At 36.9% G+C, this 14,182-nt stretch overlaps 1 protein-coding gene and 1 pseudogene across 4 annotated transcripts in view; both read left to right on the top strand.

Annotated features, from left to right (window-relative positions):
- Positions 1-14,182, top strand: part of COL21A1 (collagen type XXI alpha 1 chain) — a 189,137-nt gene that overhangs the window by 83,221 nt on the left and 91,734 nt on the right. For 2 of the 4 annotated variants that reach the window (XM_044253138.1, XM_044253121.1), the window contains exons 6-10: positions 80-253; positions 1,539-1,625; positions 3,326-3,334; positions 3,643-3,726; positions 11,824-11,886. In XM_044253138.1, coding sequence (XP_044109073.1) covers positions 80-253; positions 1,539-1,625; positions 3,326-3,334; positions 3,643-3,726; positions 11,824-11,886 — 417 coding nt within the window. Of the gene's footprint in view, positions 1-79; positions 254-1,538; positions 1,626-3,325; positions 3,335-3,642; positions 3,727-11,823; positions 11,887-14,182 lie in introns of those variants that run through there. The other 2 variants (XM_044253129.1, XM_044253148.1) reach the window with 2 other exon arrangements.
- LOC122909270 lies at positions 10,083-10,972 on the top strand (annotated as a pseudogene).

Below are 14,182 nucleotides of genomic sequence, written 5' to 3'. Positions count from 1 at the left end.
GACAAAGGAACAGGAACAAAGAAAATGAAAGATTGTTAGGAATTTTATTTATGAAATCTTTCATACTTTCTTCCTGTAGACATTATTTGATGAAGGCTGGCATCAAATTCGTCTCTTAGTAACAGAACAAGATGTAACTCTGTATATCGATGATCAACAAATTGAAACCAAGCCCTTACATCCAGTTTTAGGGATCTTCATCAGTGGGCAAACTCAAATTGGAAAGTATTCTGGGAAAGAAGAAACTGTTCAGGTAGATAAAAAATCATTTGCTTTTTGCATTGTATAAAGCAAGCTTTCGCGGTTCTTTGTGGCAGTATTTCTCACATTTAACTGTATTTAACTTAATTATTAGTTCCTTTAAGACACTTAAACCAAATGTGGTCAGTTTATTTGTGGAATTGTGTGTTTGAGTGTGTGGATGAAAATGCAAAATTAGGCTTAATAGATTTTATAAGAATTCTTAGAAAACTGTTCCCCTGGGTTCAGGGTAGAATTCTGCATTCTTATGAAACATTAATTTCATATTCCCCAGGAGAAGCATAGATTAAATAACAACTTGGAAAAGAGACTGTGTTAGAGCTGTGAGTTGGGAACTATAAAATTTTCCTGCAGCTGTGAGGTTACAATCAGATTAATGTGTTTCAAGACACTTTCTTCTTAAACAAAACCGTTTTTTTTTTTATTTTTTTTAAAAACTGGAGTATCTGTGTGGGTTGAGAAATGTGTATATAAAAGGATAGCCATGTCTTGGACAGTCCTTATTTGAAAAGTTATACTTTCCTGCTCTGTTTCTGTGAAGGGAAGACTTTCATATTCAAATTACACCATGCTCTCTTACATTCATGTTACCTGTCAGAGTATAGTAAATATTTTGACAACAACAGGTCCTTGGACTACTCATCACACAACTCGCAATGCCAGCAACTAAATCTCTGAAACCATAGATGACTTCTTTTTTTTTTTTTTTAAGATTTTGTTTATTCATTTGACACAGAGAGAGAGAGAGAGAGTGAGTTCGCAAGCAGGCAGACAGGCAAGCAGAGAGAGAGAGGGGGGGAAGCAGGCTCCCTGCTGAGCAGAGAGCCCAATGCGGGGCTGGATCCCAGGAACCTGAGATCATGACCTGGGCCAAAGGCAGAGGCTTAACCCACTGAGCCACCCAGGTGCCCCCATAGATGACTTCTTAAACCCACTCTTTTGTAATCAAGAAATGTAAAGATATAGGATAAACACAGAAGGCCGGAGAAAGCTTTTAAGTGTCCCAGGAAATGCTCTTTAGGCTAGCTCTTAGTATAGAGATACTAAAAAAGCTCCAGTGGGTTCCTGAAGGAAATTAGACATTGGTTTTTGGTGCTAGAGTTTTCCTTATGAATTATGTTTTATCACATTTTTAAACTGTATTTAAATTCCGTATTGTTATTTTTTAGCTAAGTGCTATGATGTAAGCCTTCCGTGACCGCTCATGTAGTTGCGTCACTCTTATGAAGCAGTTAACTTGGGTCTCAATTTTAACAAGATGGGGTTTATGTTCCTAGTTTGATGTCCAGAAGTTGCGAATCTACTGTGACCCAGAACAGAACAACCGGGAGACAGCATGTGAGATTCCTGGATTTGTGAGTAGGGTGAATTCCTTTTTCCCGTGTCCCTTCAGTACTTTCAGAGAAGTAAATAAAAGATAATATGTGAGCCTTAATTTAATTACAGAGTTAATTTGTTTGTTGTCAGTGCAGTTAAAGTTACATTGATTAAAACATATTTTGAGGTTCATAATTGACGTGAAATGATAATGTCTCACTGTGCAAGTGTAAATGGAAGAGCACAAGGAAATGTTTTTTTTCACCCCTCGGAGTGTGATGTTTCTGGCACTCAAGTGAAACAGGGCTGGATCTGCTCTAGGAAAATCTAGGATTCTTTGAATATCCAGAGCATAAAATACATTTCTATACTTAATTAAATGTGTGGACAGAATATCCTACACAGCAGAGTTCTAAAGAATAGGAAGTGATGAATTTTCCTGTTCACCAGCACGTTTTTCTCAAACCATAATGAATATACAGGTTTCTTTTTGTTGTTACCCAAGGAAGACTTTCTTGTATTTCGAGGATATAAGTAACTTTTCTTTATGTGGCTATTTTCATTACTGTGTTAGGAGGCAAAAATTATAAGCTAAAATGTTTATTTCTTGAGTCTGATGACATATGTGTGCTTGTGTGTTTGTGTGTGTGTAATCCTTTCTCCCTTGGGCAAAAAAATAAAAAGCCATATTTTTGTAATGCAAATAAGAATGTTTTAAACTTTTTGCAATGAGGATTCACAGTAACATTTGAGCTCATGTCATAGTTCTTTTATTTTGTAGAGTCATGCTACCATTATCTTTTTTTCCTAAAAAACTGGATAACCTACAAATCCACATGTTCCTAAAACTTGAGGACATAGAGTAGTGCATTTAAAGGCTCTCTAATAATATCAACCATGGAACCTTTTAGAAATGATTCATTCTTGGTTTTTTAGAGAGGTAATTGTACACTGTAACTTTTATATTAGATACTTATAACTTGAAATACAGACCTCTAGTCTCTCCTAAAAGTATTAATACATGATTACATTCTGAGAGTCCATTTTATATACTCTATTTATTGGTATTTCTGCATCGATGTTATGACCATTTCCCTCCCACATCATAAAAGCACAGGGATAGATGGTAGATTTTGAGTTCTCACATTCACTTTTCTGAATTTTTATGTCTCCTTACTTACTCTCAGGTGTGACTTCATGTAGCTTACCTTTTTCATCTTTATTCCCATTTTCTCCTTTTTTGATCGAATTTGTTATTGTCTGGAAATATTATTAACCTTTTAAAAATTGTGTATTATTCAGTAAGAAGCAGATTTTTTGGTGAGGAGGTCTCCTAAAATAAAATGCAGAAAATTTAATGCATGAGATTTGTGACTTTCTTAGATGTGTTTTGACTTTTTCCTTTGGTTTTCAAATGACTTCCAGAAAGTTCAAGAGAACATATAAATCTCACCCTGAAGTATTTTTGCTCCTGTGTGCCATTATACCAAGCAGCTTTGGCATTTCCATTTTCTTCTTCAACTCTTCATTGTTGTTCATGTTCTTACTTTATCCTACTGTAAATGTCATCATAACATATATTAATGTCATTTTCTTTAGGGGAGTTGCACGTACATGTTTTAGGTTTTGCTGGTTTTGATACTTCATGTATCTAGAACCTGGACAATGAAATAACTATAAATTAGGATGATAATTTAGAAATTTAAAAGTGTCCTTTAAAACACATTCATTGTTGTTTTTCTTTCAGAATGGTGAGGTAGGCCTGGAAGCTATTATTCTCCTTAAGGTAATATTTGTATTGTGGGTTGTTTTGCTTCCTTCTATCAACTGTAAGTATATTAGACAAATAGAACTTATTTTTATGTATTTAGAGTGCATTTAGTTTTCATAGCTATTTGTGATTCAGAATTTCTTAATGGATTATGCTAAATAATATTGGAAAGTAGATGTAAGATATCTTTCCAGCTTCACACATATGTGCAGACACCTATACATACTAACATACGTACAGATATACATGTGTCTTTCCATGCTTGTTGCTGATTTCCATTTTTGTCTCTGTAGTGCCTCAATGGTCCCAGTGATGTAGGTTCAACTCCAGCTCCCTGTATTTGTCCTCCGGGAAAACCAGGACTGCAAGGCCCCAAAGTGAGTAATACCGAACTTGCTTTTTTTTTGTTAATACACACAAACTAGAGGTGAGCAAATGCACAGAATTCCTAGTCACCACTGACGCTGTTGTGAAATTTCTACCTAATGCTTTAGAACAGTTTAAAACCCGAGTTTTAGTGACTTTTTTTTAAGAGTGTATTCCAATCTATACTGCCTTCGAACCTAGAACTGATACCACCTAGCCACAGTACAGTGAGGCAGTATTAGTAGTTTATTTGCTGGTCTGTTTTTTTCCAAACACTGCTGCCAGATTCCCAGAATGGTATCTCCTTACAACTTCATAAAAAATGAAGAAATAGAACTTGTTAAGTTATGTTTCTAAATCCTTATTTTCTCAAAATGATTTCCAGGTAGAAAAGAAGAGTAGAAGTGTTAAAGTTGATTTCAGTGTTATGTTTGATGTCTAATTTTAAAAACTGAGGCATATATATTAGTTAATTTTACTTAATCATGTAGTAATTGCTTTTTGGGTGTATGTTCTGTTAGTCATGTCCATATATGCACATGTTCTGCTTCCATCTATTGATTTATGTGTGAATAGAGTTTGTGCGAACGTGTATATAAACATTTACATATTTATTTGTGTATACATCTTTATATGATTGAAGCCTTGATGTGTGTACCATTTTATAACCAGCTACTTTTTATATAGCTAAAAAGTCTGAATATGCTTCTGTGCTATTAAGTATGAATGACTGTTTTTAAGTTAATACTTACTGTGGGATCACTTAGACTTAGCTTGATACCGAGATATTAAGTGGTTTGTCTACTATATATAAATCTTGCTCATTTTTTTAGGATTTATTTAATTATTTATTTTAGAGAGCCTGCAAATGAGTGTGGGGGGAGGGGCAGAGGGGGAGTGAGAATCTTAAGCAGGCTCTGTGCCAAGTACTTAGCCCAACACGGGGCTTGATCTCACGACCCTGAGATCATGACCTGAGCCAGAATCAAGAGTTGTTCAGTTAACCAGCTGAGTCACCCAGGCACCACTAAATCTTATTCATTTGATATCATCTTAAAATATCACTTAAATAAAAATAATGCCTAACTTGGAATTGGATATGGCTCCGTAGCCAAAAAGAGTATTGATCATTTATTGCTTTAGGTGTCCACACAACATTTATTAATTTTTGTTGAATATGAATTGTAATGTTCATTTAGATGGAATTTCCTTAGTGTTTCAGTCACCATGACTGAAAATTTTAGCTTTTAAACTGCTCATCTAATTTGTTTCCTACCATCTTTTATGCATGTTTCTCCCATCCACTTTTTATTTAAATTTAAATTCAATTAGCCAACATCTAGTACACCATTAGTTTCTAATGTAACATTCAGTGACTCATCAGTTGCATGTAATACCCAGTGCTCATCCCATTTTTATTTGGTAGCTCATGGCCTACTTCAGGCCTCACATTAAAATCAAGAAAGAGGGGCGCCTGGGTGGCTCAGAGGGTTAAAAGCCTCTGCCTTCGGCTCAGGTCATGATCCCAGAGTCCTGGGATTGAGCCCCACATCAGGATCTCTGCTCAGTAGGGGGCCTGCTCCCCCTCCCCCCTGCCTCTCTGCCTACTTGTGATCTCTCTGTCAAATAAATAATCTTTTAAAAAATCAAGAAAGAAATGTAATTTAAGAATAAAAGTATACATTCACTATTTCGTTCACAGTAAATCTGTTTGGCTTGGAATTTGGCTTTAGTATATTATAATCAATTTACTGTTATAAACTATTTTTAGATTGCATTTAGGAAAGTTAATCCAGGTGTTCTTTGTTCTTTAGTTAAAGCAACTGCATGTTATTTAGGGTGCCTTAACATAAAGAAGAAATGCCTATAGGATACTCCTGGGAGAATATAACTTGTAAGACAACTTGGTGTGACCTATCAGCAGACTTCTTTTAAAGAATATGTATTTATATACACACATAAACACACACACACACACAGAGTTTATTCAACTTGGAATATTACACATAAAAGTGATTTAATCTGTAAGAGATAAAATATGGAAATCAGATGTGTATAATGTCTGACCTCTCAAAACCTCCTGTGCTTTTCTGACTCCCAGGGAGGTTCAGGCCACCCTCAGGATCTCTAAAAGGGCTGTCTACTTTTGGGGAGGCATCAGATATCTCTGTTGTTTTCTGAATCTTTACTAGTGGTCTATTAGGTGTCTTGAAGTGACATCAGTTCTTATTCGTGTATGTTCCTGCTGCAGATTTTTAGTACACCCTTTGTCTTATCTGGTCAAGCCTCTGATACCAAATATTTCCAAGTTTCATGTGTTCCTCATTTTCATTTTCTTTTCTTAGTCATAATCTCATGCTATTGCCACCTACTTCTTTAAGTGAAATTGCAGTTTTCCACCAATCTTTTAAGTTGGCGTGCCTTCTTGATCTGCTTTCCATTTTCTTCAGAAAATCTGGCCAGAGGACAGGAACACACACACACTCTTCCATACTTTTAGGGCTCTTTCCCCTGGAGGTGGTTCCTTACTCACATCAGGGACCTGTATGTGAAAAACAGAAACCCTAGCAACACTCTGAGTTGTATTTCCTTCAGAGAATTTCTGGCTTGAGGAATTAAGAGGGTTTTAATTAGATTAACAGAACTGGAACTAAAATAGAGGAAGCCATTTTCCGTAGCTCCAACTGAGACTTACTGGCCATTTTTGTTAGATGTTCTTTGGAAGGTTTTGCAGATGTCCATCAAACAGAGTTACCTGTGAAGAACAGATCTCATCTTCCTGTTAGCCAGAAATAGAGTTGTGGGAACTGAGAGTTGAATTCTCAGACTGAAACAGGAGAAATTCTTGTGTGGATAGGTGGGTCAGTGCTTATTCAAAGATAAACTCATCTGTTTAAAATTGTCTGAGTTTCCAAAAGACATGACAGCCCTATTGGAAAAACCAGGTCAAATTAACTATGGTATCTTAGACTCACCATGGCATTATAACTCTATAGTCATAAAAATATATTTATGTTACTGGAGTATGAGTTCCTTGAAGAATAGCTAATTCATTTTGTATTCCTAATGTCAAACATAGGGAGTGATCAAATTAATAAATCTGTTGGAATACTTTTTATAGGCAAGCACTTCATAATGAAGGTTAATACAAATAAATTCTCCCTTGGAATTCTAGTGTCTAACACAGTGCTTAATGGTAATAGTTTTTATTTAATGAGTTAGGAAGTCGTTGAAAAAATAAGATTCACCCCTCTTCCCAGTTAACCTATATGGGATGGCTTTGTTGTGATATGAAAGATCCAGGCAATCCCCAACTTACAACCCCCCTTTGCAAAAGACTTTTCCATGTAAATGGCAACTTCTTCCCCACTTCAGTAGTAGGAACATTTGTGAGGCCAAACTCCCCACATTTGATCTAACCTTGATGTTAGGTCTTTTGTTTCAGAAGTGGAAAGAAGTCATTTTTTCTTTTTAGGAAGGAACAATTTCTTACTAATCCTTTTCTCTGAAATACCACCCTCTATACCACTGTATTTCTGTTGATTTCCTTTGTTTCACCCTCCAGATACCACCATTAGAGATTCATTCAGGCTATCAAAGTGTCCTCTGTTTAAAATACAAAAGCCTTCGGAAAATTTTAGGGGCCACTGGGCATTCACATTTTTATGTTAATTTTCCCAGACTAAGTGGATTCCTTCTAGCCTGAGAGTGTGGGTGTTTGAGTTTTGAGGGAGGAAAGAGGTTGGTTTAGGAAAAGGGTATAGGTTTTAGGTCAGATACTCCTATGGAGTCTGGAGGGTTGCATGAAGCCACAAGGAGTTTTGAGAAGAGGGCTTGAACCTACAGGATTTGGGCCTAGGCAAAGAGTTCCAAAGACATTTGTTTTAGATGAGCAACTGAAAATACTAGCTTGCTTTTGCAAGCACAACTGTTTCTTACTTTGATTATTCATATTTATACTACTTGAGAGGCCATATTCAGAGATGTTTCAGCTTAGTCCATGACATTTCCACTCCTGTCAACAACTCAAAAATCCTGTGGCACAAGTTCAATTGAATATAAGTAAGTCCTGCTTTTCAGCTGAACACATACTTTTTAAAAATTCGAAATGTGCAAATGTTTCAACTAAATTAGAAGAACGTGGATTGGGAATTTAGTCACAGTTGTATAATAATAGCTCCTATGTCTCATTTAATGTATTTGGAAATTGTTCCCTATATTAAGTTTACCAGGCCTGGTTCTAATTAACATGTTAATTATGGGCAGGGATAGTAGTGTTTAGGAGCAGGGACTCTGGAGCTGAATTGGCTGAGTTCAAGTGTCATCTCCGCTAGGGCTGTGTGACCTTGAGCAAGTGACTTAACCTTTTGGCGCCTCAGTTTTCCTATATAAAAAATGAGAATAATAAAATTACTTGCTTCATGGGATTATTATGAGGATTAAGTAATTTAGTATATGTAAATCTCTTACAACCATGCTTAGCATGTAATAAACAATCCAGGTAGAGCATCAGCTTTTATTACAGTAATACAATTGAATTTTTATTCTGATTGGTTTTCTCTCCAAAATTAGTGTCTGTCCTTATTTTCCCAGCTTAATGGAAACACCACCAAATCTTCCTGGTTTTTGCAAATAAATCAATAGAGCAATAGGCAAAATAACCAGTAAGATTTACCAGCAATAATAGAACCTGCAAAAGATTATGTTCTCTCTTGGGGCTCTTCACCAGTGTTATGGTCCTTTTAAAGTCATATTGGATTTATCTTGTGAGTGATTTTTTTTTTTTTTTTTGTCTTGGAAACTTAGTTTTTATTTATTTAAAATGTTGTTAATATGTTTTATACTTTGACACAGTGCTAAAAACAAATTTCATTTCTTCTTTTATCAAAGCTGTATTCCAGCTTTATCACAGTAGAGGATAAATCCCAGGTCCTTGATATCCTAGATTTTGCTGATAATAATACTCTGCAAGTAAAGGGGGTCATTAACAGGAAAAAAGATTTATAGTAAATCCACAAATAGTTATTGAATCTCTGCTTGATACCCAGCATTATCAACCCTCCCAACCATTCAAAAAAAGGGAGAAAATAAAGACTCTGTTTTCAATCCAAATGATAAATGAAGACTAATCAAGGGAAGTCTGAGAAAACTCTGCTTATGAGTAAGGGATAAGTGATAGAAGCTGCTTAGTCTTTCAGTAGAAAAAGACAGTAAGGAAAAAAGGAATGATGGATTCTTAAGTGGAAAAGGAAGAAAATCTTCTTGTCAGGAGAAGAAAAGATGGAGTTTGTTGAAAGCATAACAAGTTCAGTTTGAACAGGGTTAAAGGATGGTAGAGAGGCTAGAGATTAATGTGGATCCTCTCAAAATAAGAAGAGAAAAACTAACTTCCTAGAGAACCAGAATGTTACTCCTTAATGCCCAGCTAACACTGGAAGTCTTTGGGTTAGTATATGTGCTGCCGAAGCGAGCACAAGTCTTTGGGTTAGAATTATAAATTCTGTCTCTTCAGCAAGACAGGATAGGTTTCTCCCTGTATTTACAGTTATTCTTTCTCTTTCTCTCTTTTAAAAATAACATTTCCATTCTTCTCAACCCTTCCTCATGCTATGTCTCTTGGGCAGCTCCTAAGTGAAAAGCCCAACCCTTCTCCATTGGCCACTTAATAGAGTTCACATAGTTCTTTCCAGTTTTCCTGTTATGTTTCAGGAACAACTCTCTGTAGTCAGTAGCCTGAAGTAGTATTTCAGATCTGCAGATTCGGCTCTGTGAAAGTAACCTTAGTATTGGTGTTTAGTTAATTTAAAATTATTGGGGTCCTGTATGAATGAGTTCTTAATGTAAATAATGACTTAATGAACTGAAATCAGCTGCCTTGCCTCTGTGCAGGAGTTTACTGAAACTGATGGTTGAGACTTCATGTTTTTAAGTAAGATGACCCATGTGGCTCTCATGGATTCAGCAATAGATTAATATGATACTAATTTTGAAGTCTTTTTTAGAATTAGATTATGCAACTTCCTCAACTCACAAAAAGTGTTACTCTCATTGGTTTTTTTCATGGGTGGTGACTAATCAAATGGTCAGTACTGACCATTGGGCAACAAACTAGATTTTCCTAGAATGTGCCTGAGCTCATTGTCATATTGTATGGAATAATATTGTTGGAGATCCTTGATTTGTGGGGGCAAAGGTCATTTCTTCATTTATTAGTCCTTGTGTTCAAGGACTATGAGGGTTGGGTAGAGTTGTTTTGCTTGGGCCTCGCTCTCATGTAAATATTCAGATTTAAAAATTTTAACATTATGTTAAGGTGTTGGCCCTTGAAAACCCCGCGTAGCCGCTGCCACCCTCTCCTGCCCTCGCCATGTTCCTTGCCTAGTCTGAGTACAACAGGGGCGTGAATACTTTTTCTCCTGAAGGAAGATTATTTCAAGTGGAATATGCCATTGAAGCTATCAAGCTTGGTTCTACAGCCATTGGGATCCAGACATCAGAGGGTGTATGCCTAGCTGTGGAGAAGAGAATTACCTCCCCACTCATGGAGCCAAGCAGCATTGAGAAAATTATAGAGATCGATGCTCACATATGTTGTGCCATGAGTGGGCTAATTCCTGATGCTAAAACTTTAATTGATAAAGCCAGAGTGGAGACACAGAACTATTGGTTCACCTGCAATGAGACAATGACTGTGGAGAGTGTGACTCAGGCTGTGTCTAATCTAGCTCTTCAGTTTGGAGAAGAAGATGCAGATCCAGGTGTCATGTCTTGCCCCTTTGGAGTAGCACTGTTATTTGGAGGAGTTGATGAGAGAGGACCCCTGCTGTTTCACATGGACCCATCTGGGACCTTTGTACAGTGTGATGCTCGAGCAATTGGCTCTGCTTCAGAGGGTGCCCAGAGCTCCTTGAAGAAGTTTACCACCAGTCTATGACATTGAAAGAAGCCATCAAGTCTTCACTCATCATCCTCAAACAAGTAATGGAGGAGAAGCTGAATGCAACTAATATAGAGCTGGCCACAGTGCAGCCCAGCCAGAATTTCCACATGTTCACAAAGGAAGAACTTGAAGAGGTTATCAAGGACATTTAAAAAAGCATGAGCCTCAGAACTTCTCTGGGACAATTTCAGTTCTCCTAAATGCTTTTAACTTTTAATTTCAGCTCCTGTTCTTGGAAGATCTCCATTATATGTGCATTTTTTTAAATGATGTCTGTACATAAAGGCAGTTCCGAAATAAAGAAAAATTTAAAATTTGTTAACAGAAAAAAAAATTTTTAACATTATGTTAAAATGAAGTTACAAATATAGGCAAAGAAACACATTGACTAGAATAAAAGAAATGACTGTCATGCTGCTTTAAACTTGAATCTTGTGTGAAAGATTGTATAGCCTGTGGACGTTTTAAAAAATTTTTTATTAAAAAAATTTTTTTAACGATTTTTATTCATTTATTTGACAGATAGAGATCACAAGCAGGCAGAGAGGCAGGCAGAGAGAGAGAAGGGGAAGCAGGCTCCCTGCTGAGCAGAGAGCCCGATGCGGGGCTTGATCTCAGGACCCTGGGATCATGACCCAAGCCAAAGGCAGAGGCTTTAACCCACTGAGCCACTTAGGTGCCCCGTACTTTTTTAAAAAAATAAATAATTGCAAATCAAATTATTACATCATAGGTCATTGATATCTATAGTGTAGTACTGAGAATAGAATTAAGTCTAAATAGAATTATGAGAGAAAGATGGCTATCACTGAGACCATATTGCTATGACACTTCAGTTTGTTCAGAATTCTAAAAATGTATCCTGACATAAATATTGACATTTTACATTGGTGAAAAGTGCTTTAGTTGTTATACCTGGTGTGATCATAGAAATAAATCACTGAAAAATTTATGTAATAAAAAGCCTTTTTTTGGTAAAGTCAGCATTTAAAATATGTCATTGTTTTTCTAACCTTGTTTTGAGATGTCTGTTGTTGTTCTTCTTATTTTTAAAAAATATACAAAGATCTACAAATCATGGAATTGGCTTGAACCTTGAAGGTCTCTGACAGCAACAGTGTGGTTGGTTGGTTTGTAGAGAAATTTTTTTCTTTTTTTCCCTTTCTAGGGTGAACCTGGACAGCCTGGGAACCCTGGCTACCCTGGACAATCTGGTCAAGATGGTAAGCCTGTGAGTACTGAAAGCTTAGTCATCTCCAGTACTGGGATTATGGTGTCAAAGTTGAAATTGCACTGGGCAAAGTTATACAGGCAAGAAAGACTTTAAGATTACCATAATAAGGAGAGAGATTGAACTCCACTCACTGAAACAGAAATGGAGCTAGTGGAAACATACTGGAGGACTTGGGTGGTTGATCAATGGGATGGAGCAAATTGAGTCATCCTGAGTTTGACACATGTTGTCGTCTGTGATTAGGCCATCTGTCTTTGCTAATTGGCGCTCATGACAGATAGGGCACTACCATCTCACAGAGCCTGGAAGGTCTGGGTACTTATTTTTCTGGATGATTATTTCAAAGGGATGGCTCCTAGGTCCTAGAGAAAGACATACCCTGCTAGTTGTAAAACTTACAAGCTTTTAAAAAGGTTTGCCCCTCAAAGTGTCAGAGAAAGAATTTATATTTAGAAATTTTCTAGAGTAAATGTTCTAAGGGAAGGGAAATCAGGCACCTAGAATCAGGAAGAAGACTGTTTGAAGTTTAGTTAAGCAGAAGGAAACATTAAGCCTAGCTTGGTCAATAGAATCAGTGTTCTAGTCACTTAAAAGGTGAGTTACTCCAAAAGTGCATACATCTTTGTTACATTTAAAAAATGTCCAGTGAGTATTGCTGAATAGCTAGGTTCAGGAATCTTTTACCTTTTCCCTTCATGTCTATGGAAGTTTTTAAAAAAATCTTTTTGAAAGATATTTCATGAGGACATATATGCTTATAATCTGAACAAAAATAGTATCCTCTAAGCTTCAAGAGAACTTTAGGAACAGTTTTGAATTAAGGAAACATAAAGCAAATACACTTTAGGGCTTTCTAAGTGAATATTTTCAGGTTAGCTATCAACAGGTTTATAACAGTAAATAAAATTAGGAGTTTGCCTTTAAATGCTAAATAATGGTCACCACAAAAATATCTCCTAAGATATTTTTTTTCAAGAGAGAAAGTGGGGAGGGGCAGAGAGAGAGAGAATCTTAAGCAGGATCCATGCCCAGTGTGGAGACAGATGCAGGGCTTGATCTCACAACTCTGGACTCATAACCTGAGGCAAAATCAAGAGTTGGATGCTTAACTGACTGAACCCCCCAGGCACAACTAAGGAATTTTCTTTATCACGAGACATTTAACCTCTTGCTATAAAATATGGAAAGGTTTGTATTCTGAGGCAGTAAAGTTTAAGGAATGAAGGAACCACAGACTAATGTTAAACCATCAGTACCCCAACCATCATGATACAGGAGCTTGTTAGTCCCTGAGACAGTGCAGTCTATGTGTGATGGCAGTACTTTTGGGAATTTGGGGATAGGAAGGGACTTGACCTGGGTTATGTTTTAGAAAGATACATATAAATATCAGAGAGTAGATTATGTAGGGCAAGAGTGGAAGCAGGTAATTTTAGGATTCTAAGGGAGAAGTAAAAGTGACTTGGACTAGAGGGATATGAAAGGGAAAGTAGGAGGTCGTATTCTGGATTGTTTTTTTAATGTAAAGCTGGCCACAGTTAACTGTCAAATTAGATGTGAGACATGGGAGAAAGAGTCAGGGAAGACTCAGAGGATCTCTGTGTGAACAGCTTACTGAGCTAGACAGCAGTGGGGGAGAATGCCTTGTTGTCTCCTGGAGTGCCCCTAGTATCTCCTGGGATGCTAGAGAAAGGAATCTTGAGTTCAGGAATATGTTTGAGAATGAAAATACATAGTTGGGACTTCCTAGTGTGTAGATCGTTCTATCTGAGCTACCAGAGTGAATGAGATCATTTAGAGAGCAACCAAAGAAAAGTGGAGAAGAGAAGGGGGCAGTGGACTGAACCTCAGGCTGTCTTCAGAGGAAAAAGAGAAAAAGAGGGTGAGAATGCAGCCAAAAAAGCTGGGAAAGAAAGACCAGTGAAGTAGGAGGAAAATCAGCAGAAAGCAGCATCCGTGAAACCAGGTAAAGTACACATTTCAAGAAGAGAGTGCTCAGTTGTGTCATTGTTGCCAAGACATTGAGAAAAAGGAGCTCTATGCATAGACCACTGGATTGGCTTTATGGAGGTATTGAAGCCATTGATGAATGGGGTAGGGAGGGTGGGTACAAAAACCAGATTGAAATAGTTTCAAGGGAGAATGTGAGATAAAATGATGACTGTGAATATGGAAGCTTTTTCTGAGGGGTAGAATGTGGATCAGCTATATGGAGCAGTTGCATGGTTTGGATGTGGGATAAAAGGAGGGTCTTTTAAGAGATGGGAGATGTTATAACATGGTTTTATGATGG

The sequence above is a fragment of the Neovison vison genome, chromosome 1 (assembly GCF_020171115.1).
Source record: "Neovison vison isolate M4711 chromosome 1, ASM_NN_V1, whole genome shotgun sequence".
NCBI classification, from domain to species: Eukaryota; Metazoa; Chordata; class Mammalia; order Carnivora; family Mustelidae; genus Neogale; species Neogale vison.
The sequence above is the reverse complement of the archived record's forward strand: the minus strand, read 5'-3'. Positions and strand labels throughout refer to the sequence as shown.